Source organism: Oryx dammah, unplaced genomic scaffold (genome assembly GCF_014754425.2).
Source record: "Oryx dammah isolate SB20612 unplaced genomic scaffold, SCBI_Odam_1.1 HiC_scaffold_5, whole genome shotgun sequence".
NCBI classification, from domain to species: Eukaryota; Metazoa; Chordata; class Mammalia; order Artiodactyla; family Bovidae; genus Oryx; species Oryx dammah.
The window spans coordinates 105,795,572-105,820,458 of record NW_024070189.1 but is presented as its reverse complement, the minus strand read 5'-3'; the positions used below and the strand labels follow the sequence as shown (position 1 = coordinate 105,820,458).

The 24,887-nt window shown below is 44.2% G+C and overlaps 2 protein-coding genes and 1 pseudogene across 19 annotated transcripts in view; 2 read left to right on the top strand and 1 right to left on the bottom strand.

Moving 5' to 3' along the window:
- The first annotated feature begins 7,992 nt into the window (after positions 1-7,992).
- LOC120864360 lies at positions 7,993-9,443 on the top strand (annotated as a pseudogene).
- A 1,172-nt stretch (positions 9,444-10,615) lies between these two features.
- On the top strand, positions 10,616-19,758 carry HNRNPH1 (heterogeneous nuclear ribonucleoprotein H1). 15 transcript variants are annotated; one of them, XM_040241397.1, is made up of 14 exons: positions 10,657-10,726; positions 11,214-11,342; positions 12,632-12,787; positions 12,997-13,140; positions 14,600-14,738; positions 15,687-15,865; positions 15,946-16,017; positions 16,074-16,207; positions 16,374-16,509; positions 16,909-16,968; positions 17,061-17,150; positions 17,814-17,906; positions 18,357-18,406; positions 18,999-19,753. In XM_040241397.1, the coding sequence occupies exons 2-13, from the start codon at positions 11,246-11,248 to the stop codon at positions 18,404-18,406; spliced, it is 1,350 nt and encodes a 449-aa protein (XP_040097331.1). In that variant the 5' UTR covers positions 10,657-10,726; positions 11,214-11,245; the 3' UTR covers positions 18,999-19,753. The 15 variants fall into 15 exon arrangements, 14 of the variants coding, with proteins under 14 accessions (XP_040097324.1, XP_040097331.1, XP_040097330.1 ...); XM_040241396.1 differs by having other exon boundaries at positions 11,187-11,342; XM_040241390.1 differs by lacking the exon at positions 18,357-18,406 and having other exon boundaries at positions 10,616-10,726; positions 11,187-11,342; positions 18,999-19,532.
- Positions 19,759-22,272: 2,514 nt separating this feature from the next.
- The window catches only part of RUFY1 (RUN and FYVE domain containing 1), a 69,853-nt gene continuing 67,238 nt past the window's right edge, over positions 22,273-24,887 (bottom strand). For all 4 annotated transcript variants that reach the window (XM_040241385.1, XM_040241384.1, XM_040241383.1 and 1 more), the window contains 2 exons: positions 23,991-24,068; positions 22,273-22,877 (listed from right to left, as the gene is read on the bottom strand). In XM_040241385.1, coding sequence (XP_040097319.1) covers positions 22,731-22,877; positions 23,991-24,068 — 225 coding nt within the window. In that variant the 3' untranslated portion in view covers positions 22,273-22,730. The remainder of the gene's footprint in view (positions 22,878-23,990; positions 24,069-24,887) is intronic.

Here is a 24,887-nt window from a genome sequence, read left to right as displayed (position 1 = left end):
TTTCTTTTCTTTCTTGGATACTGCAGCATATGGTAAAATCTGTAAAGCCCCTTTGTAAAGTCAGGCCACTCAAAATGGCTGTTGTTTTGCCCTCTGTACTTTCCCTGCTTGACCAGTCCTAGCTTCACGTACCCTCCCTACTCCCCTGACTATCCATTCCTCTTCATCATAGGGCTTAGTTAGTGGCTGCCTACCTGCTTGCTGCCTGCCCCAGTCACTGGTTTCCCTGGTCACTGATGAACCAACCTAATGTGAATTCCCCCTTATCTATAATATTCTCCTTCTCCCCTCAGAGGTGAAGCCTGCTATTGCTGTCTTTCTGCCCTCTGCTGCACACAGTGGGATGTTGCTCCAGGACTTTGCTTGAGGCTTTTAAGATTCCCTACCCACTAAATTGTTGATGTTTCTGTCACTGTTGCTGGGCTCTTTCTTTAGGCTCATGGCTGGGCAATTACAAGGCTTGTAGGCCTGTGGGTTACAGCCAAACACCCTTACTTTTTTCACTGAATGACCTATCCTGCAGGTAATGCCTCAGCAATACATAGATACTCCTTTTTCCCTTTCATAGCTGCAGTGATATTCTATTGGATAAAAGTGAAAGTTGCTCAATTGTCTCCAACTCTTTGCAACCCCATGGATATACAGTCCATGGAATTCTCTAGGCAAGAATACTGGGGTAGGTAGCCTTTCCATTCTCCAGGGGATCCTCCCAACCAGGGATCAAACCCAGGTCTCCCACATTGCAGGCAGGTTCTTTACCAGCTCAGCCACAAGGGAAGCCCTTCTATTGGGTAAGGGTTGCATAATCTATTTCACTACGTATTTAATACTTAGATTTCTCTTGTCTCTTTTAAAATTGTGATGAAATACATGTAAAATTTATCATCCTAACTTTTTAAAATCTATAGTTCAGAGGCGTGAAGTACATTCACCTTCTTGTGCAACTGTAACCACCATCTATTTCCAGAACTCCTTTCATATTGCAAAGCTGAAATTCTGGGACTTCCTTGATGATCCAGTGGTTAAGAATCCACCTACCAACACAGGGGACACCTGTTCAATCCCTGTTCTTGGAAGATTCCACATGCTGCGGGACAATTAAGCCCAGGTACCACAGCTACTGAGCCCGTGCCCCACAACTACTGAAGTCCACTCACCCTAGAGCCTGTGCTCTGCAACAAAAGACACTGGTGCACTTCAGCTGGAGAGCAGCCCTTGCTTGCTGCGACTAGAGAAAGTCCATGCGCAGCAACAAAGACCCAAGCACAGCCAACATTAAATAAATTAAATAGATAAAATTACTTAAAAACAACCTTGAAATTCTGTAGCCATTAGACAACAACTTTCCATTTCTCCCTCCTCCACCCAGCCCTTGCTAACTATCATTCTATCGATACTTTCTGTTTGTATGAATTTGTCTAAGTACATCACGTAAGTAGAATCATACAGTATTTATCCTTTTGTGACCGGCTTTTTTCACTTATCACAATGTCCTCAAGAGTCATCTATGTTGCACCATGTGTAAGAATTTCCTTGCTTTTTAAGGTTGAGTAATGGTCTGTTGTCAGCGATCAATGCAAAGAAATAGAGGAAAAGAACAGAATGGGAAAGACTAGAGATCTCTTCAAGAAAATCAGAGATACCAAGGGAACATTTCATGCAAAGATGGGCTCGATAAAGGACAGAAATGGTATGGACCTAACAGAAGCAGAAGATATTAAGAAGAGGTGGCAAGAATACAAGGAAGAACTGTACAAAAAGATCTTCATCACCCAGATAATCACAATGGTGTGATCACTCACCTAGAGCCAGACATCCTGGAATGTGAAGTCAAGTGGTCCTTAGAAAGCATCACTATGAACAAAACTAGTGGAGGTGATGGAATTCCAGTTGAGCTATTTCAAATCCTGAAAGATGATGCTGTGAAAGTGCTGCACTCAAGATGCCAGCAAATTTGGAAAACTCAGCACTGGCCATAGGACTGGAAAAGGTCAGTTTTCATTCCAATCCCAAAGAAAGGCAATGCCAAAGAATGCTCAAACTACCACACAATTGCACTCATCTCACATGCTAGTAAAGTAATGCTCAAAATTCTCCAAGCCAGGCTTCAGCGATACGTGAACCGTGAACTTGCTGATGTTCAAGCTGGTTTTAGAAAAGGTAGAGGAACCGGAGATCAAATTGCCAACATCTGCGGGATCATGGAAAAAGCAAGAGAGTTCCAGAAAAACATCTATTTCTGCTTTATTGACTATGCCAAAGCCTTTGACTGTGTGGACCACAATGAACTGTGGAAAATTCTGAAAGAGATGGGAATACCAGACCACCTGACCTGCCTCTTGAGAAATCTGTATGCAGGTCAGGAAGCAACAGTTAGAACTGCACATGGAACAACAGACTGGTTCCAAATAGGAAAAGGAGTACGTCAAGGCTGTATATTGTCACCCTGCTTATTTAACTTATATGCAGAGGACATCATGAGAAACGCTGGGCTGGAAGAAACACAAGCTGGAATCAAGATTGCCGGGAGAAATATCAATAACCTCAGATATGCAGATGACACCACCCTTATGGCAGAAAGTGAAGAGGATCTAAGAAGCCTCTTGATGAAAGTGAAAGCGGCGAGTTAAAAAGTTGGCTTAAAGCTCAACATTCAGAGAATGAAGATCATGGCATTCGGTCCCATCACTTCATGGGAAATAGATGGGGAAACAGTGGAAACAGTGTCAGACTTTATTTTTTGGGCTCCAAAATCACTGCAGATGGTGACTGCAGCCATGAAATTAAAAGATGCTTACTCCTTGGAAGAAAAGTTATGACCAACCTAGATAGCATATTCAAAAGCAGAGACATTACTTTGCCGACTAAGGTCTGTCTAGTCAAGGCTATGGTTTTTCCAGTAGTCATGTATGGATGTGAGAGTTGGACTGTGAAGAAGGCTGAGCGCCAAAGAATTGATGCTTTTGAACTGTGGTGTTGGAGAAGAGTCTTGAGAGTCCTTTGGACTGCAAGGAGATCCAACCAGTCCATCCTAAAGGAGATCAGCCCTGGGATTTCTTTGGAAGGAATGATGCTAAAGCTGAAACTCCAGTACTTTGGCCTCCTCATGCGAAGAGTTGACTCATTGGAAAAGACTCTGATGCTGGGAGGGATTGGGGGCAAGAGGAGAAGGGGATGACAGAGGATGAGATGGCTGGATGGCATCACGGACTCGATGGACGTGAGTCTGAGTGAACTCCGGGAGTTGGTGCTGGACAGGGAGGCCTGGCGTGCTGCAATTCATGGGGTCGCAAAGAGTTGGACACGACTGAGCGACTGAACTGCACTCAACTTAAGTGCAGTGGGAGCCACTGAGGATATAAAGCAGGGGAGTTATGTGATATGATCTGCAGTTTTGAAAGATGACTCTGGATAATGGGCATGGCGTTTCTTTATGGGGTGATGAAAATGTTCTAAACTTAGAATGTGATGGTTGGACAACTCAGTGAATATATGTTTTAAAAAATTGTGGACTTCCCAGGTGATCCAGTAGTTGGGAGTATGCCTGCTAATGCAGGGAACATGGGTTTGATCCCTGGTTTGGGAGGATTTCACATGCTGCAGGACAACTAAGCCCATGGGCCAGAACTACTGAAGCCCACGAACCATTGCTTTGCAACAAGAGAAGCCACCACATTGCAACTGGACAGTAGCCCTTGCATGCTGCAACTAGACAAAGCCTGTGGGAAGCAACGAAGACTCAGGGCAGCCAAAAACTAAAAAAAAAAAAAAAAAAAGGTATGGCATGTGAATTGTATCTCAGAAAAACTATTGGCAGGGAGAAAAAAAAAAATTCATTCTTCCTGTGGTGGGAATGACCAGACAAAGGCCAAGAGTATAGCCAGGGAGATCAACTGTATTCCTCAGATGACCAAAGCGATGCCTATGGATGTAAGGGAGGATGTGGTGAGTGTCGGGAGAGGTAGGGGAGGAAAGAGGACTCCTTATGAAATTATTCCCAGCACAGATGTAAGACTAATCTTGGAAGTACAGAAATTGGACTGTGTCACCGCACACCTAGAGCCTTCAGTGGTTTCCCTCCGAAGGTAGAAGGAACCCCTCCCCGCTCATCTGGCGTTGGGGCTGCCACTCCTGCTTTGGAGTCTCCCACCCTCAAAGTCTCCCCTCTGCCAGATCACCCTCTTCTAACCAGGCCTGGTCACCTGTCAAATCCCAGTTTGAGTGCCACTTTCTCAGCAACTTTCTTATCCCTCAAATTACATGAGGGGCTCTTTCCATGATGCACAGCACTTGGCACAAACTATAGGCATGGACTGAATTGCATATTTATTAATCTTTGCTTGTCTCCCCTCTAGACAGGGAGTTCCTAGGACCGGGATATTTTCTCCTGTGATCATGCCTCTAGGGCTCCTCCAAGAGCATGGCACAGGAATTGTACTGGAACATTTGTTGGGTGAATAAATTCATGAACAGAATCTATATGTGAAAGCTAGTAAGCAGTGGGTGAAGGAAACTTTCAAAGGGACAATGAAATTAAAAAGACTCAAAAATGTAAGGGGCAAACCATAGAATGAGAGAAAATATTTGCAAATCATTATCTGACAGGGGATTAATATCCAGAATATATAAAGAACCCTTAAAACTCAACCACAGAAAAACCAAACAACCCAATTCAAACACGGACAAAGGACATGAATAGACATTTCTCCAAAGGAGATATACAAAGGGCCAGTAAGCACATGAAAAAAGTGCTCAATGTCGCTAAACTTTAGGGAAATACAAATCGAAACCACAGTGAAATACTACTTCACACTCTTTAGGCCGGTTACTGTCAAAAAACAAAAATAAACTCAGAAAATAGCAAGTGTTGGTGAAAATAAAGAGAGACTTCGAAGCCCCATGTGTTGCTGAGAGGGATGTCAAATAGCTCAATCTAGGAATGGAATTGCTGAATCATATGGTAATTTTTTTATACGGTAATTTTATGTTTAACTTTTTGAAGAACTGCCAAACTGTTTTCCATACAGACTGAAAGAATAGAAAGCAGAAAATCAAAAAGATAGTTGCACATCAAAGTTCAAAGCAGCACTATTTATAATAGCTAAAAGGTGGAACCGACACTGGAATGAATTAATGGATAGGCAAAATGTAGTATATACATATATATATATATATATATACATATATATACACACACACACATAACAGAATGTTATTCAGCTTTAAGGAAGAAAACTCTTGAGGACAAGCATAGGCCTTGAAAACAGTGTTAAGTGAAATAAACCATACACAAAATGATTCCGCTTATATCAGGTAGTGTAATAGGCAAATTCCTGGAGACAGATCGTAGAACAGAGGTTACCAAGGGCTGAGGAATTAAGCATGTACATGGTACAGAATTTCAGTGGAGAAGATGAAAAAGTTCTATAGATGGAGAGTGGAAATATTTGCACAACATTGTAAATGTACTGAATATCTCTGAATTGTACATTTAAAATGGTAACTTTCACGTTACGTATATTTTATTATAATAAAACGTTATAAAAGGTAAGTAATGTTATTAGTTGGGCTCAGCTCAGTGGTAAAGAATCTGCCTGCAATGCAGGGTACTTGCAGGGGACAAGTTTGATCCCTGGACTGGGGAAGATCCCTTGGAATAGAAAATGGCAACCCACTCAGTATCCTTGCCTGGAGAATTCCAAGGACAGAGGAGCCTGGTGGGCTATAGTCGATGGGGTTGCAAAGAGTCGGACACAACTGAGAGACTAAACAATAACAACAGAGACTAGTCATCAGTACATTTTGAATTCATGGCTGAAGGATTCAACCACAGTGAGTGTCCTGGCTGAAGCTGTGGGAAGCTTCAATGTTCAGTATTCAGTAATCAGAATATTCTCAATATTCAGGGCCAATACCTTGAAGGTTCAAAACCAATGGCAGTCACATTCTGCCCAAAGGAGACATGCTGAGTGACCTGAAGAGAGGATGTTAAGATCCCCTTTCCAGGTGGCCCCGGAAGCTGACTTTACTCCATCAGGAGCGCCAGCCCCTCCCCTTGGCCAGGACGCTGGGCCTCCCTGTGGGGACCCCTTTGTTTTCCTGTCGCATGTAGAAAAAGCAAATGTATCAGAATACACAGAGTGGTTTAGATGGTTTCAAAGCCCGCACCAGATGTTGGAGGAACTCTTATTTAAGACAACTATGATTATGCTGATGAAAGGGTCGAGCCACGCTGCACCGGGTTGGAGCGGGCTTGAGACTCTGTACCTAGGTTCTCACAGCTGAACCACAGTCCCTATCTTTACAGTTTCCAGCTTCAAAGTGGGGTTGCCTGGTTCCCATCATATTCTGAAGCAGCTGATGCTACAATATTAGGAGGATGGAGGAAACACATCCTAACATTCTCAATCCTTCCCACTCAGAAAATGGTCAAGTTTTAAAGCTACAAGTAATGTGTTTAGTATTGACAACTGAAAAGCAGAGAAGAGGGGTTTCTCTGGAGGTCCAGGGGTTAAGAATCTCCACTCCCACTGCAGGGTGCATGGGCCCAATCCCTGGTTGGGGAGCTAAGAGTCTGTGCACAGCTCCGTGCATGGCCAAAAAAAGAGAGAGAGAGAGAAAATACATAGGAGAAGAAGAAAAAACTTACCCATGCTCCTGTCACCTAAAGTCCCTGTAAACACCTTGGATTCTATCTGTTCCATATATGTATAGTTTCTTTCCTATGCACGTGCATAATTATATTTCCAGGATGTTGAGCCATACTGTATTATTGCTTCATAAGTGAAGTCGCTCAGTCGTGTCCGACTCTTTGCGACCCCATGGACTGTAGCCTACCAGGCTTCTCCATCCATGGGATTTTCCAGGAAAGAGTACTGGAGTGGGTTGCCATTTCCTTCTCCAGAGCGTGTTCCTGACCCAGGGATCGAATCCGGGTCTCCCACATTGTAGGCAGATGCTTTACCATCTGAGCCACCAGGGAAGTCTTAACAATGCATAATAATGTTTCATTGGTTTTTTTCCACTCAACAAATATTGTAAATGTCTTTCCAAAAACGTACTTCTAGTCACCATTTTTAATAACTGCAAAGTATTCTACTAAATACCTCAGTTTTTCTGAACTTTTTTTTCTCCCGGACGTGAAATATTTATAGCATAGGTACACTGTACCTCTTGTTTACGTACTGTGGCCAAAAACCATTGTAATAGCTTAGTTGTATTCTCTCCTCCTCACACTCAGGAATCAATTTTGCCCCTGATGATGATGCATGATAAGGTTGTACCATAATTTATTCAATACACCATTTGACATTTAGGTTGCTCCTAAAATTTACCTGTTTCATGCTGTGATGAACATTCTCGTAAATTTTAAACTGTGCAAAAGTGGAAATGGAATGTTTGGGTCAAATGGGATGCATATATTTTTTCAAACTTTCAAACTTTTTATTTTGTATTAGGATATAGCTGATTAACAATGTGTGGTAGTTTCAGGTGAACAGTGGAGGGATTTAGCCATATGTGTATCCATTCTCCCCCAAAACCCCCTCCCAAAGATGTGTATTTTTTAAAGATTTTGAATATATATTGCCAATAGCCCTCCTGTGTACCAGTCCGATGTGCATAGAATCCCATATCTTGGTGACTTCAGCCAAAATGCCCTCTATTCTCCTCTAGCTTCATTTGCAATTGAGGGCAAGCAGCATCACCATGCTTGTCCCATCTGAGTCCTCTTCACACCCAACAATAATTTTCCTTTTCAAACAAGTCCTATTATACCCTGATGAAGACCTGCCAATGCCTGCCGCATTTGGAGTTATCACCATTGTCAAGGCCTAAATGGCCTTTCAGGATTGGGCCTTGCCTACCGCTGTGACCTTATCTTGGATTATCTTCTTCCTCTATTCCATTTCCTCTTCAGTTTTCTCAAACCCATTAAAACTGGAAAACGGAGTGTGTTACTTACCTTGACTCTTAGCTTGTTGGGGATGGTAGCCAAGACCGGCGTCTACTTCTGTTGCCTGCGCCTGCTAAGCCATAGCCCCCGCGTGTGAGTGCGTCTCCATCCGCGTTGGCCAGGCAGGTGTCCAGATCCGCAATGCCTGCCGGGAGCTCTACTGCCTGGAACACGGCATCCAGCCTGATGGCCAGATGCCAAGTGACAAGACTGTTGGGGGAGAGGACTCCTTCAACACCTTCTTCAGTGAGACAGGTGCTGGCAAGCACATGCCCAGAGCAGTGTTTGTAGACTTGGAACCGAGTCATTGATGAGGTTTGCACTGGCACCTACTGCCAGCTCTTCCACCCTGAGCAGCTCATCACAGGCAAAGAAGATGCTGCCAATAGCTATGCCCGAAGTTACTACACCACTGGCAAGGAAATCACTGACCTTGTCTTGGACCGAATTTGGAAACTGGCTGACCAGTGCACAGGTCTTCAGGGCTTCTTGGTTTTCCACAGCTTTGGTGGAGGAACTGGTTTTGGGTTCACCTCCCTGCTGATGGGACGTCTCTCTGTCAATCATGGCAAGAAGTCCAAGGTGGAGTTCTCCATTTACCAGGCCCCCCAGGTTTCCACAGCTGCAAGTGAACCCTACAACTCCATCCTCACCACCCACACCTCCCTGGAGCCCTCTGATTGTGCCTTCATGGGAGACAGTGAGGCCATCCATGACAGCTGTCCTAGAAGTCTTGATACTGAGTGCCCAGCCTATGTGGATCTTAACCTCCTTCTTAGCCAGCTAGTGTCCTGCATCACTGCTTCCCTGAGGTTTGATGGCGCCCTGAATGTGGATCGGACAGAGTTCCAGACCAACCTGGTGCCCTATCCCCGCATCCACTTCCCTCTGGCCACATCTGTCATCTCTGCTGAGAAAGCCTACCCTGAACAGCTTTCTGTAGCAGAGATCACCAATGCTTGCTTTGAGCCAGCCAACCAGATGCTGAAATGCAACCCTCACCATGGTAAATACGTGGCTTGCTGTCCTGTTGTACTGTGGTGATGTTGTTCCCAAAGATGTTAATGCTGCCACTGCCACCAAGCAGAGCATCCAGTTTGTGGATTGGCGCTCCACTGGCTTCGAGGTTGGCATTCATTACCAGCCTCCCACTGTGGTACCTGGTGGAGACCTGGCCAAAATAAAGCAGGCTGTGTGCATGCTGAGCAACACCACAGCCATCACTGAGGCCTGGGCTCGCCTGGACCACAGGTTTGACCTGAGGCATGCCAAGCATGTCTTGGTTCACTGGTACGTGGGTGAGGGCATGGAGGAGGGAGAGTTTTCTGAGGCCCGTGAGGACATGGCTGCCCTCGAGAAGGATTATGAGGTTGTGTGGATTCTGTTGAAGGAGAGGCAGAGGAAGGAGAGGAATACACATTACCATTCCTTTGAGGCCTGCAACATGGCATACTCAGAGCTTCAGCATTAGCTAGCTGACAGGCATAAAAACTTTTGACTACTACATTGTCTTCGCTTTCAACTGTGATCATGGATTGCTTTTCCATGTGTATCTGTAAGACTCCTGTCCTGTCTCAAAACTGAAGATTTTAAGGAAAAAAAAAAAAAAAATCAAACACAAACCCCCCCAAAACTGGATGTGGCTTCTACACCACTGCAGGCGTGAAACCATGTTTTACTTGTATCTGCCCATGGTGGTACTCAAGACAGACCCGTGCTGTGTTACCCCTGGCTTGAGGACAACTGGGATCAGACAAGGGGACGACTGGGAGGCAACAGGAATGGTCCCAGTTTCTGCAGTGCTGCAGGAAACCTGGGATTATCCACTAGTCTCAAACATCACTAGGGTTTTATGAGCACACGGGGTGACCCACCTGGGGGGGAGCCATAACGGTTATCTGCTTCGCTTTGGGAGAATTAAGCGGGAGCCTGCTCGAGACAGGGGAGTCGGGCGCGCACCGGCGGCTCAACCTACGCTCACGAGGCGCGGCGGCACGCGGCATCCGCCGCCCCACTCTCGTGCGAGCCTCCGGCTGGCTGACCCGAGGCGAGGAAGCAGGGGTCGCAGGGTGGGAGTTCGTTAGGGCAAAAGCGGGGTACGGGACTAAGGCACGGGCACGGAGACCCCGCGTGGGTCCAAGCCCCAGGCCCAACGGCGGCAGGTAAGGGGCAGTGGCAGCGCGCAGGCCTTGGATGCGCTCCGGCTACCGCGGAGGTGGCTTCGGGCGCAGGAGTATGCCGTTCCGCAGCGCCCGGTTGGTCATGGACTGGCTCTAGGGAGGAGAGGAGTACTGACGGCGCGAGGGCTGGGAGCCTCTGCACCTCACGTCGGGCAGGACTGCGGATAACACGCTAGGGACACCTCATCACAACCCTGAGCCCGAAACTCTCATATAGGTCCTACAAAGAACTGGCCGCCGCCATTCCCCTCCCCCTTCTGAAGGGTAAGTCGAGAGCAGTTTGAAGGAAAACGCATGCGCCAGACGCTAAAACCGTTAAGGCGCGCTAATCGCGGTAAGGCGCAGGCGCAAAACAGCCTAGTGGGGTTAAGGAGGTGGGTGGGGCTGATCCAAATACGCATGCGAATAATAATTAGCTGGCCGGAGGGGGCCGGCCCGTAAAACCACGCATGCGTCCGAGCTCTGTGTGACGCAAGAGGGCGGGGCGGGTACCTGGCTGCGCGTGCGCAGAGCTTGTTCAAAGGGCCTTATTTAGGTTGCGCAGGCGCCCACTAGCCATTTCGTCTCAGCCGCGCCGAAGTTGTGTTTGCAGGTGAGCGTTTTGTTGTTCGGTGTTTCCCACCCAGCGTCCCCCGAGGCTGTCGGTTTTGCGAGGATTGCTTGCCCCTAGGTCTGTGTAGCGCGTGAGGGTCTTTGGCAAGGTGAGGGCTGCCGTTAGGAGCCAGGAATGGTTCGCCGAGTTGCGGCAGGGCCGCTGAGGCCTGCAGGCCGCGCCGACTCTATTGTGTGAGATGTCGGAGGAGGCGGAGCGGAAGCGACCGCCGCCATTTCCTAGCCTCCACGCTGGCGCTAGGCCGGGTTCCCCCTCGGCTGGGGGCCACGATACCGGGTGCGCAGAGCGGCTTCGGGCGTCCGGCTGCTGGCAGGTGGGACACTCGTTGTTACATTCGCTGGGGTCGGAACGTCCTCACGGGCTCGAGCCCTCCTGAGGCTCCGCGGGCAGGCGGGCCGTCTCGAGAGCGGAGGGCTGTTTCATCTTAACGTTTTTCCAGGTCTGACTGCCGTCCCCCGTTTTGCAGTCTGATTCGACGCCAGCACCCACTAGGAGACCATGATGTTGGGCACCGAAGGCGGTGAGGGGTTCGTGGTGAAGGTCCGGGGCTTGCCTTGGTCTTGCTCTGCAGACGAAGTGCAGCGGTTTTTTTCTGGTGAGTCTGAAACGGAGGCTGGAGTTAAGCACCGGGGGCCGCAGGGCGGGCGAGCGAGGAGGCGACAGCGACAACGGCGGGGCCGAGCCCCTGGCGCCCCCTAGTGGGGCGCGGGCGGCAGCTGTTCCCGCTGTCGAGCGCGCCCAGCCGGCGGCTGCGGTTACGCAATGGAAATTGCGAAAGCCCCACCCGCCTGGCGCTCTTCGGGGGGAATGCGGCCTCTGGTGGAATTTTTGCTTATCTTTTTTAAGTATTTTTCTGTGGATATCTTTTCTTACAAAGGATAAATGGGAATAGACCGGACTTTCCCCGCGATCTTGGAAAAATTTGCCGAGTAGCTCAGCAAATACCTTACAAATTTAAACTGCTAACACTTTTCAAATTTGGGTATTGATTTGAAAAGGGGCATTCTGTTTCGGAAAAAGAAAATATCATTTTTTAGTTTAAGACAGTTTTCCTAATTGGGATTTGGTAGTTGAAGAGTTCTGGTCCGGCTCGCTTTACAGTCCAGGGCACTGAAACTCGGGAAAGTTTTCTTGCCTATGTAGCTTTTTTCCAGTATGTAAGTTTCCTTGAATGTCTGCCAAATGCCCGTGTTCTCATTATTAGTGTAAGATTAGACTGAAAGATAATATTTGGAAGAAATTTACAGGTTGGAAGGATATTTGTAGTATTGACTTACTATCTGAATTCAGTGTATGTAACGGAAAACGACCTGTAAAACAAGAAGCAAGTACATTGGAAGCCACCTTGCAGTGAGCAAGACTGGGTTTGGCTTCAGCTGTGCCTTTGGAGCATTTTAGCTTGGTAACATTGATCCCCTTTCAGGTGAGTATTGGCCCTGCAGTTCGGATTTGAACAAGAAACTGATGTTGCTTCTAGTAAGGTAAACCTGTCAAACACCCCGAATCAAAAGTCCAAACCAAGTGTATTCAGAAAAGACCATAAAATCACAAACTCCAGATTGAAAAATTTGCTGAGGAGTTATTAAAAGTATGTTTAATGGACACACACAAGTAATGAGTTGGAGATAAGTTCGGTAAGAAACTGCTTTGAATATTGGATTTTCTTGATGGATTGGGAGTGTGTTTACGGGAATAAGAAAGTTTGGTCGTGAGAGGAAAACTGCTTAATTAGTAAGACACCTTAGGAGTTAGTAATCATGTTGCTCATTCTAGATTTTGCAAATGATTTCCTTTGTAATGGGGCTATGTATAGGCATTTTATCTGTATCACCCAGAGGTGGTTTTTCGTTTTAAATTCTGTATTAACGGTTGTTTTCTTTCCAGACTGCAAAATTCAAAATGGGGCTCAAGGTATTCGTTTCATCTACACCAGAGAAGGCAGACCGAGTGGCGAGGCTTTTGTTGAACTTGAATCAGAAGATGAAGTCAAATTGGCCCTGAAAAAAGACAGAGAAACTATGGGACACAGATATGTTGAAGGTTTGATTTACGTTGCCCTAGTAACAGTAAATAAAACATTAAACAAATAGAAATCTATCTTACCCCTTCTGAATTTTAGGTATTTGACCGCATGGAAATGGTCATCTAAGAGTTTATGGCAGCTCTTCCTAGATTATCTAAAGACCCAGGAAGTCTGAACATTGTTCTGTAACTTTCCGAAGTTGACTAATTCTAAGCACCTCTTTCAGTATTCAAGTCAAACAACGTTGAAATGGATTGGGTGTTGAAGCATACTGGTCCAAATAGTCCTGACACGGCCAATGATGGCTTTGTACGGCTTAGAGGACTCCCCTTTGGATGTAGCAAGGAAGAAATTGTTCAGTTCTTCTCAGGTATGTAGTCGTGTTTGTTGTTGAGCAGTGAGTTCTGGCTAGCAGCTGGCAACGTGATTGAATAGACTTAAAAGTTGAGAAGCTTAGATATTTAAATAGGTTGTGAATATATGCAGATGTTTTCTTCTTCCTGGAGACCGTCAAATAATTTAAGCCCATCTTAAAGGTGGATTAATTATTTCCAAAATGCTAACTTTGCTTATATTTAGTATTGTAGTTCAGAGTAGATCTTTGAGGATTGTCCTCAACAACTTAACTACTTTCCTCACATTGCTGTTCAGCAAAATGCTTCACGTTAAAGGTAAGATCCCTTAACATGAGATTAGTATGTTAGGCTGTTGTAATTTATGGCAGGTGTCTATATTGTAAGACACAGTAGGTCCTGGGGCCAGAAATGTCTCTAATGATCTCATTCTGTTTACGCAAGAAAAAATAGGGCAACAATTAGTTTTAGCCAGGGAATTAAACTTACTGAAAGGAAGTGTAGGTTGAATGTAGTCTTAGTATCTGAAGTACAGAAACTGTTTTGAAATTGTTTTGGGCCTAAAGTATTTGAATGTTTAGCAGAATGTTAGAGCATATATTTTAAATATTGTTGCTTAATATTCATGATGTTATAAATTGGAATTAACAAATCCTTTCATGGTTTAGTGTAGTATGTATTAAAATTTTGACTATTAGATATGTATCAAGTCCTAATGTTTTGCCAGAATTTTTGAAATCAAGTCTATTTTTACTGTTTTTGTCTAAATTGGTGAGAATTGAATGCTATCTGTCAACATCGTTAAATATGAACATAATTTCATATCTTCTAGGAAAGTGCTTTAAGTCCTTTTTGTAAGCTTGGGAATGTATCCACGGAAAGGATTTTTCATAGACGGAATTTCCAGAAGTGAATCATACTACTGTTAGAGAATAAGAGTGCATGATTGTGCTGTGTTAGATCAGTTGTTTGTTGAAAGCTTAGATTGTATGTTTGTCAATTGTATGACTAAGCAATGTTTCAATTTGTATATAAAATGTTTAAATATGTAATTTTTTAAAAACTGAAGTTCCACTAACTTTAAAACATTGAAAAATATGAAATTAGGTAAAAGGTGTATCTTTGAATTTAGCAAAACTATTGTGTTTAATGCTTGAAAATGTGTATAATTCTTGTATAATTCAACATTAAGTTGCATAGATAAATAAGTGTTCTTAATTGTTGAATTCTTAATGCATCCTGTGTTCAAAGTGTTTTCTTGTATACCATGTCATGGGATGTGTTAAGAATTGAGTTATAGTTTGTAATAATGGAACTTCATATTACTGCAATGCTTTTTTAAAGAGTACTTGTTGAAAGCATACCATTCACCTAAAGTTAAAATTCTGGTTTATTTAAAGCTATAAGAAGAATCATTTCTGGGCTTGTGATGTTAATATTGCCCCCCTACTGGGGTTATTTGTCCTTGGGTTGAAGGGTTGGAAATCGTGCCAAATGGGATAACATTGCCGGTGGACTTCCAGGGGAGGAGTACGGGGGAGGCCTTCGTGCAGTTTGCTTCACAGGAAATAGCTGAAAAGGCTCTAAAGAAACACAAGGAAAGAATAGGGCACAGGTGGGGATGGATGGTTGGTTGGATTTGTCACTTTTCTTATGGTAAATAATTAAATCCATATTCTCTCTGCTTAGAATCAAGGGAAAAAAATCTGATTTCATAGTCTATTTGATATTTTGCCACAATTTTCAAACTTTTCCAGTGTCAAAAGTCCGATAGTACTTTCAGATTAAATTCTAGATTTTAAAATTGTCCCCAGTTAATTTGATCTCCTTCACAATTTTGTAAGACTCCTAAGTAACCCCAGTCAGTGGAGTTGAGAGACTATGGTTTTAAAAATGTTAATGCAAACCTGGCTTTAGCTGTAATAACACCCACCTAGTAAATTAATATTACCATAAGAAAATGTGATACTTTCTGATCTTGTTTTTAAAGTTGAAATGCAACAAACTTTTTCTTGCTGTATAAATATTCTGCATATGTATTAATAAGCATAGCTTTCAAGAAATTGTCACAAAAGGTTTTATTCTCTTTGCTTGTGACTATTTTTCATTGAAGCATGCGCTTACCTATGCTGATTCCTACTAAAAGCATAGGCTGGGGAATTTATTGGCGGAAGGAGATGTGTAGTGTGGGCTAGACTGTTGGTGGAGGCTGGCTTTTTAGCCCACTTGCTATACATGATGCCAATGGATTTAAGACATGAAATGTTGAAAGTTGAGTGGAATTCTTTCCCTCCTAAGACATTTACAGTACTCCTCTCTACCCCTAAGGTTGGGCGCTCTGCCTCAGAGGAGGACATTTTTCTCCTATAAAGTTTACATTAAATCTTAAAATCGAGTGAATTTCTGGTCATTGCCTATGCAAATATAAGAAATCTGGCTTTAAATATTAGTCAGTTTCATGGCTATGACTTCATTGTTTTCTTGTGTAACTAAATACCTGTATGAAATGAACTAATGTTTTCTCTCCCTTCCCCACCTCCCTTCCTCACGAACAATGCTTTAGGTATATCGAAATCTTTAAGAGCAGTCGAGCTGAAGTTAGAACTCACTATGATCCACCACGAAAACTTATGGCCATGCAGCGACCAGGTCCCTATGACAGACCTGGGGCTGGCAGAGGGTATAACAGCATTGGACGAGGGGCTGGCTTTGAAAGGATGAGGCGTGGTGCTTATGGTGGAGGTATGTAGGCTGTGCACATGTCGTGAGGTCTGTTCTTTGTGAGTGTTTTCATGTAGTGATAGTACTTTTTGTCTTTTCAGGTTATGGAGGCTATGATGATTATAATGGCTATAATGATGGCTATGGATTTGGGTCAGATAGATTCGGAAGAGGTAAGGTAAGAATTGAATTTCTTTTCTGAGGGATACTTACACTCTTGTTCATCTAGACCTCAATTACTGTTTTTCAGGAATGTCTGATCACAGATACGGGGATGGTGGCTCTACTTTCCAGAGCACAACAGGACACTGTGTACACATGCGGGGATTGCCTTACAGAGCTACTGAGAATGACATTTATAATGTAAGTGGAGAAAAAAAAATGTAAGTGGAGGATAGGTTGAGACATTGTCTATTTCAATATAGCAGTAAAAACATGGTGGTGGTTCTACTTAAGTGAAGCAGCATGTTAAAATTTTGTTTCTTATAACAAGGTTTGATTTTGATTCTTTGAAATACCTTGTATTTAGTTTTTTTCACCACTCAACCCTGTGAGAGTACATATTGAAATTGGTCCTGATGGCAGAGTAACTGGTGAAGCAGATGTCGAGTTTGCAACTCATGAAGATGCTGTGGCAGCTATGTCGAAAGACAAAGCAAACATGCGTAAGTGTGATTTAAGGATTTGGGGGTCTCTTTACAGATAGTTGTGTGACTAATGATTATAATAGAGGAATACTGAGGATGTGAAAATTTTTTAATCCAGTGATAGGGTTCTGTGGATCTTTAAAAAGTTCTTGGGTTGCTGTGACTAAAACGAATTTGATAAGTTAATTTGCTAAGAACACTGACTTAAGGTATATGCTTGATTGACAGACTTAAGCTACTTAGATGAATGCTTGACTGCTTTTTAAAACCTGCATGAAGTAAATCACCTGAGAACAAACAGCTAGGATTTTTTTTAGTAAAAGTAGTAAGTTCACAGATCTACTTAAAAGAACTTAAAAAGAGCTTATTTTTCTTTAACCAACAAGCATTTTCAAACTTTCTTTTTTCTCATTTCAGAACACAGATATGTAGAACTCTTCTTGAATTCTACAGCAGGAGCAAGCGGTGGTGCTTACGGTAGCCAAATGCTAGGAGGCATGGGTTTGTGTAAATATCACTTTAGTGTCTTTTTTTTAAGCTAACCTTGTATGCCTTTTCTCTCATTTCAGAACACAGATATGTAGAACTCTTCTTGAATTCTACAGCAGGAGCAAGCGGTGGTGCTTATGGTAGCCAAATGATGGGAGGCATGGGCTTGTGTAAATATCGTTAGTTTTTTTAAAAACCAAAACATTTATATCTGTATAAGTCAATTTATATAAGTTAAGTTAATTTATATATAAGGGGTTTAGCAAAATTTAGGCAAAGAAAAGTTTTTATTTGAATAGTATGTTTTAAATGTCTGTGAGTTACATAAAATGCTTAGAATAGATAAGTTGGTTTGAAGAACTTTTGGGGGAGGGGACTGTAGAAAGAAATTAGTTGAATTGTAATTATGAAGTATAAGCCTAAATAATTAGCGAAAAAGCACAGGATCAAAACACATGGTTGGGCATAATTAGGTGTTCAGTGATACCTGTGTATTGAAACACCCTTATTATATGTAATCATGGGGGGAAATCCCATTAAATCCAATTAAGCAGTTTCATAAGGTGTTGTCAAAATGCCTCTACTTAAGGAAATGTGGATTCAGTCCTGCTGATATGTATACTTTTGGCCTTGTGGTTTTTAAGTGTTTGACTAGCTTATATGATGGATAGAGAGGTAGTCTGGTCATAGGCAATAGGCAGAAGGTGGTACAGCAGGCTCTAGTGATACTAAGATCAAGACTGGAAAATAATAGATTTAGAATTACAAGCCGGGTACCACCAGGTACCACATTACATAAGAAACAGGGTTCTAATGTTGTCTTAACTTAACAGCAAACCAGTCCAGTTACGGTGGCCCGGCTAGCCAGCAGCTGAGTGGTGGTTATGGAGGCGGCTATGGTGGCCAGAGCAGCATGAGTGGATACGGTAAGTGTTTTTTTTTAATACACTTAGAATGTTTCAGGCAGGTTTCTTTAGTTGGGAATGTTCAGGCTCCTTTTTTGGTAAAATTGGGTTATTAAATGTATGTTCTTGATCCTAATATAAATATTCAAATAGTTTAATTTTCAGAATCAATCATTGGGAGGGGGAAGTATTCTGTGAATTCAAAATAGTCAATATTGCAATTTTGAATAATGTCGAGCCAGAAAACATCTGCCTCCGTTTGTTAAAACATTAAAGTCGTTCTCTTTTTCTGTCTTTTTGTTAGCAGTAAATCCATGTTAGATGGAGGGAAAATTTAGAATGGTGGTTGGGTTCAAGACCGTATTTACTAGTCAGTTAACCTAGGATTGGTTTTATTAATTAATTTTTTCAGTTGGTCTAAAGAATGGTGATTTTGGTATTATAGTCTTACCCTACAAAATCCTTTTGCAGACCAAGTTTTACAGGAAAACTCCAGTGATTTTCAATCAAACATTGCATAGGTAAATATTTTCTCAAAAAATATAATTTAAATTCCCAATAGCAAATACTGATATGTTGTCATAACACTTTCTATAGCAGTCAATGGCTCTTACTTAACTCCATGGAGGCTGCCATCTTGGGCACAGTGAGTTGCCTTTAGTCCAACCTTGTTGTCTCACTTACTGCCCACCATGAATAGGAAAAGCAAGAGATTGCCCCTGTGCTCCCTATTCATACATGCCATTCGATGGACACATTGTGAATGTTTACGGTAAATTTTTTTTAAAATGCTTTGTTTAGCTTTAAAAACAACATGAAGTAATTTTGCAATTTTTGAAAAACACTAGTTTTCCTTTAAACTTTTTTCAACGTTGATCCTGAAGCATCCAAATAAATGGTAGCACAAGAGTCTGGCAAGTTGGTACTGCAGAGAAAAGGGGTTTATTGAGACTTGTTTGGAGTCGGGAGTCCCTTTTCCCAAACATGCTTCTCGCCACTTGGACAGCAGCCATTTGTACTCGTATACTTTTTTAACTTTTTTTTGGAATGCTATATTTTAGTTGACTGCTAATCTGATACTTCTCCTGACTTGTCAAATTGATCTCTTTGCAGGCAGCCAAGGAGCAGTGAACAGCAGCTACTACAGTAGTGGAAGCCGAACATCTATGGGAGTGAACGGAATGGGAGGGATGTCTAGCATGTCCAGTATGAGTGGTGGATGGGGAATGTAATTGATCCTGATCACTGACTCTTGGTCAACATTTTTTAAAAGAAAAACTTAAGTTTTAACAGTTTTGCAATACAAGCTTGTGATTTATGCTTACTCTAAGTGGAAATCAGGATTGTTTTAAAGACTTAAGGTTCAGTATTTTTGAACACACATTCATCTAGGATGTAACAACTAGGTTGAGTAAACTATTACTGTTAAATAATTTTCAGCTTTTCTCAAGTTAGTTCTATTGTAGGATGTACTTAAGCAGTAAGTGTATTTAGGTTAAAGCAGTTGAATTATGTTAAATGTTGCTCTTACATCACATTACATTGAACACTGTCTGGATGCATGTTGAAAGACATGCTTTTTTTTGTAAAACTCAATATAGGAGCTGTGTCTACAATTAAAAGTGAAACATTTGGCATGTTTGTTAATTCTAGTTTCATTTAATAACCTCTATGGCACGTAAGTTTAAACTTTTTTTTTTTAAGTTAATGGGGGACATTTGACATGCAATACCAATACTTCAGGATTTTGGTCTTGGTGTTTGTATGAAATTCTGAGGCCTTGATTTAAATTTTTCATTGTATTGTGATTTTCCTTTTAGGTGTATTGCGCTAAGTGAACCTTGTCGAATAAATCTTCCTTTTAGAAACTGCACTTTGTCTGGTCTGTGCTTCAGTGTCCTGTGGACTGTTTGTTGGTGTTTTCTTGTTGCCTGGGGCGTAGGTGAACAGTGCCCTGCATCTCTGGTTGTGGCGGACAGGCTTGGCAGTTGTGGCTGTTGTGTAGATGTCTTCAGACTTTTCCTTCCAGTACAACTGAAGGTAAATTAAGCTTTGGGGTCCTGTGGAAGGTCTGTATGTTTGGCCTGGCTGCACAGGATGTGATCTGAATTGCCTTTGCCTTGCTAAGCACGTGCATAAGGCCAAGGGGGAGGCAGAAGTGTCCTCTGTTATGCTGTGCTTGTCTGTGGAAGCCTTTGAGCATGGCTGAGGAAGTGCCAGAGGCAATCTTGTGGCATCTTTTGAATTTTGCTCCTTCTAGAAGGAGCTAGCTCATAGAGGACTTTGAAATGAGATTCAGTCTTTTGTTTTTGCTTCGTTCCTCAAGATCCAGTCTGCTTAGGAGCAAAATTATTACTTTATAATTTATAAAAGTATAAAGCTATCAAGTACTTCTGAGAACAAATGATTAGTTTTAACTCTATTTGAAATCTTTATCGTAGGTAAAACTCAATGGCATTTGCTAGGAAGGTAGTAAGCAATACAGGTACAGTTCTAGAATTACCTTCAGACACAACACTGGTAATCGGGAATTGCCACTCATTCATCATCCCTCTATATAAATTAAGTTTGCTGCATGGAGGCTGGAATTCAGAATTGGAGCTGTGAACATAGGCTTGTGCTGTTCAAAGCCATTTTTATTTGCTGACAGTGCTGAAGGGGTGTGGTTAGTATGGTGAATGTAGAAAAACTGCTTAGAATGATAGCACTTCTTGAAGACTGCAGTTGGGCAGCGCTGCACGAGGATACACTGAAGTACTCTGCGTATCCTCTTGCCCTTCCACATGATCTGAAAACTGGGTGCATACCTTCAGTTGGGTTGGGGATACAGAAGTATTCTAATGTTTTATAAATTGTCTTCTGCAGGCTTGGAGAGAATTTTCTGGGGATGCACTGTTCTAAACCTAGTAATGCCCTTGAGATCTTTACTTGGTCTGTGTCTGGGGAAATCAGGCACAAGGAGAGTGTTCTTCATCTTCCCTAGCCCTTTAGTTTTTGGTTTTTTAACAAGGAACATCTTTGTTGAAACTTGAAAAAATACCTAGAAACGTTGTGTTTCTTTGGAACACTGTATACTCCATGGACCAGCATCCTCACCTGGGAGTTTGTTGGGAATGGTCAGAGTTGTCATTTATCATGACCCTTACCCCTCCGCAATCGGTATTTAAGCTGGAGAAACACTGCCTTTTATCTGTCCCTAGTTGTTTGCCCAAGTAAGGGGAAGTTTGCCAAACCAGAAACTCAGGGTTCCAAAGTTCAGTTACACAATGGATGTCTTAAATTCTTTTCCATGCAGCTAGATGTTTGGTATCCAGCGCAAGCATCCTTTGTGAATAGTGCTTGGGGCATGGGGGCAGGGTCAGGTTTTAGAAGAAATCAGGATGATAAAGTGCAGTAGTGGTGAGAACGGTCAGAACTGTCTTGAAGCAGGGAGGTATCCTGTTCCCCTCCTGTGTGCAGATGAGACAGGCTCAGAAGTGACTTAACCTAAGGCTCCTCAAAAAGTTGGAGTAAAAATCAGGCACAGTGCACAGATCTAATGCTAGACCAGCTGGGGGAAGTGTGGTATGTAAACTTTGGGAACGTTGGGCCCTGAATGAGGTTAAGAAAGCTGCTCAGATTAGGTTAGGGAAGAGGAGAAAGTCTCTTTTTGCTGCCATGTGCTTCCTTAAATAGGACTAAAAAATCTGCACTTGGGAGTGAATGTAGCTTTGAAGCAGGGCACACGGTTTTGGAGGCTGGTCACACAGATCTGGGACCTAACGTCACTGAATCTTCCATGTTTCCCATCCATAACGGTGTATTTAGATGAGCAGATGTGGAATCAGCTAGGCTGTGGGTGTGCCTTGTGCTAGGACAGAGTACAGAAGGAAGAGAGAGCCAGGCTCTCAAGCAGAGGCTGGAAAGCCAAGGTCAGAACACTGGTGGGAGATGGACTCGGGCACTGGAAAGAGGCCTTGCATACAGGTGGGCTGACCTGTCTGATTGTCTTACAGTACTTGTTAAACTTCTGTAACCTGAATACTCAAGGCCATTAACTGGTGGAGGGAAGTTTCGGGTGTGTGTGTGTGTGTACCTTGAAATCCCAAATGACTGCCTGGCAGGTGTTTTTCTATGGGTGCCTCCATCTGTAATTAACTACACTAACTCCCTATTAGAGAAGGGAATACATTGTAAGCTTTGGTGAGATACTTCCTCTAGGCCTGTTGAACTTTAACAGCTCAGCTTGTCCTTTATTCATCTGGGCAGCAGCCTGCACCCCAGAACCCAGCAAGTTCAGGCCTCTACCTCAGATGCAGCCACCCTCACTGAGGGCCTCTAGTCCTGAAATGGGGCTTGTTCTGGGCATCCTGTGAAGCTGACATAAGCTTCATTATTTATACCAGAATGAAAAATAAACAGTTTTATTGCAGGGCTAATGATGGATATTCACAAGGGTGTGAATTCTTGACTCTCAAGCAGGGGAAAGCAGGCTGGGGTGGGAGCGAGGAAAAGGACCTGATCACTACAACTAGTTGGGCTGTTGCAAAAGAGGTTAATTCTTTGGAAATTGAAAAACGATGATAGCAAAATCATGAAGTTGTATCTGAACCAAAGCCAGTGGTGTCAAGTGAGAATTTCAATCCAGAGGAGTTGATTCCGTACAGCTTGGGAAGGAGAGGCAGGTGCAGCTTCCAGTCCTGCGTGCTGCGTTCCAGAGGGCCAGCAGCTCAGCTTGGGAACCAACCTTCCAAGTCCCGGACCAACTCAAGACCCAGAGAGTTTGGCACTGTTCTGAGGCTGCCCGCAGACATGAAGATAGGCTGGCAACTGGTCTAGAAAGCAGGCCCTGCTGAGGCCCCTGCCTTAGGAGCTGGTGGAGGAGGAGCACCGCTGCAGGAGCAGGGTGTGGCAGCTGTCGCACACACGGACTGGTCTGGGGTAGGAGGGCAGGGCCAGCTCATTACTGGAGCACGCGTTGCAGAAGATGTGGCCACAGTTCCGGCAGTGGTGCTAGAGGGTGAAAAGCGGCAGTTACCGACTCTGCTGTGCTGCCTGGGCCTGCACACCCACTCTAGCTGACCAACCTTTAAAAGTTTAATACGCTAAAATTCCTCCTCCAGAGTTGGAGGGGGTGTCCAATGGCATGAGTAGGTTCTTTTTCTTGGTGTTTATTGGACTTGACAACTCTCAGTGAGTTGGTAGTCAATGATACTTCAAGTGCCTGGGTATGTTCCCTATAATCGCTGCATTCCACGGTGGTGACCCAAGGCTTCTTTAGCCAGCCACTCATGCTGCTGCTGCTAAGTCGCTTCAGTCGTGTCCGACTCTGTGCGACCCCAGAGACTGCAGCCCACCAGGCTCCCCCATCCCTGGGATTCTCCAGGTAAGAACACTGGAGTGGGTTGCCATTTCCTTCTCCAATGCATGAAAATGAAAAGTGAAAGTGAAGTTGCTCAGTCGTGTCTGACTCTCAGCGACCCCGTGGACTGCAGCCTACCAGGCTCCTCCGTCCATGGGATTTTCCAGGCAAGCGAACTGGAGTGGGGTGCCATTGCCTTCTCCAAGCCACTCATGAGAAGTCCTTTAATAAAGGCTCTATTTTGTGTGGCATCTGTATCTTGCCCTGCCCAACTGGTCAATCAAGGCCTGGTCAACCTTGGACTGAAGGCTGGGCCCAAGACCACGTGTTCCTGGAAACTGAAGGTGGGCTACACAGGGAGAGGCAGATTCACTGGACGCAAGTGCCCTGCCCAGATTGCCACCTGGATGCCTGTCGTAAGATAAGTGCCCGTAGGTTCCCCATAGATTCTGCTTTTGCCTAACTAGGCCAGATTTTGGTCCTATTGCTCTCAAAGAATTTTCAGCTTATAGACACACACCTAGACCACTGCAAACAAGCAGCCCCAACTCCCAAATTACTGACAGGACTGTGGTGGAGACAAGGCCTGTGCTAATGGGCTGAGGTCCCTGAAGGGGGGCAGCCTGGGAAGTCATCTGCCAGCAGACCAGTGAGCATGAACCCAATGCGGCGGGCCTAGTCCTACGGGCCTTCTCCAGAACCAGGGCCCAGGCAAGGTACCGACTTAGTCCCCGGGCGAGCAAGTGGAGGGCTACCCCACATACCTTTCTCCGGGAGATGGAGAACTCCTTTTCACACTGCTTACAGTGAGTTGCTTCATCGTCTTTCAGCCAAGTATGGCCCTGAGGAAGAAAGAGCACACAGTCCTATTTTATGGCTTGGCTCCTGATGAGCCTTTAGCTACGCTCATCCTTCAGCCCAGCATCCACTATCCCTAATAGCAGCTGGTTTGCTTTTGAGGGACTGCCTCTTCTCCACTAGAAGCGGTCCCAGGATTGTCCCCCACCCTGACCACAGCGGGAGCTCACGTGCGGCAGCCTGCCTGTCCTGGGGCTTCCTTGTCTCTGCAGGTTGCCAGATTCTCCAGCCTCGCACTAACCTGAGACTCCTCCACTCCCTTTCAGTAAGTGCCCTAGGGCCGAGGTGATCAGAATCAGGGTCTGGTGCTTGTAACTCCATCCCTGGCTGAGACATTATCCAAAATGCCCCCTAAACTGGCAGGAGGAAGACGGGCCAACCCTGGCTGCCAGACCAGAAAATCTGTGACAGCAGTCCCCGCTGAGAAAGAAGGGCAACATGCTGTGGAGACAGGAGGCGCTTCTCCACACACACTGACGTCCTGATTCTCAGAGCTTCCTGGGGAAGCAGAGGAGGCAACTGAGGCTTAGAGAGATGCCTTTCTGGAAGTCTTTCTAAGGGAAAACTGGGATATGCATTTGCTCGGCTCAGAGACTGAGCTGTTCGAGGGTCAAGCGCCCCAGGCACCTTAATGGTGCCTTGGCTTCCGCTGACTCGCTTTCCTGATGACACAGAGATATGACTGGGAGGTGCAGCACAGCCCCACCATGCTTTCAGCCTTGGGTTCCACTGCTCCAGGAAGCTCCAGGGTCCCATTTCATGACTTTTATCCTCCCTCTAGCACTGTCAGCTGACATTTTGTG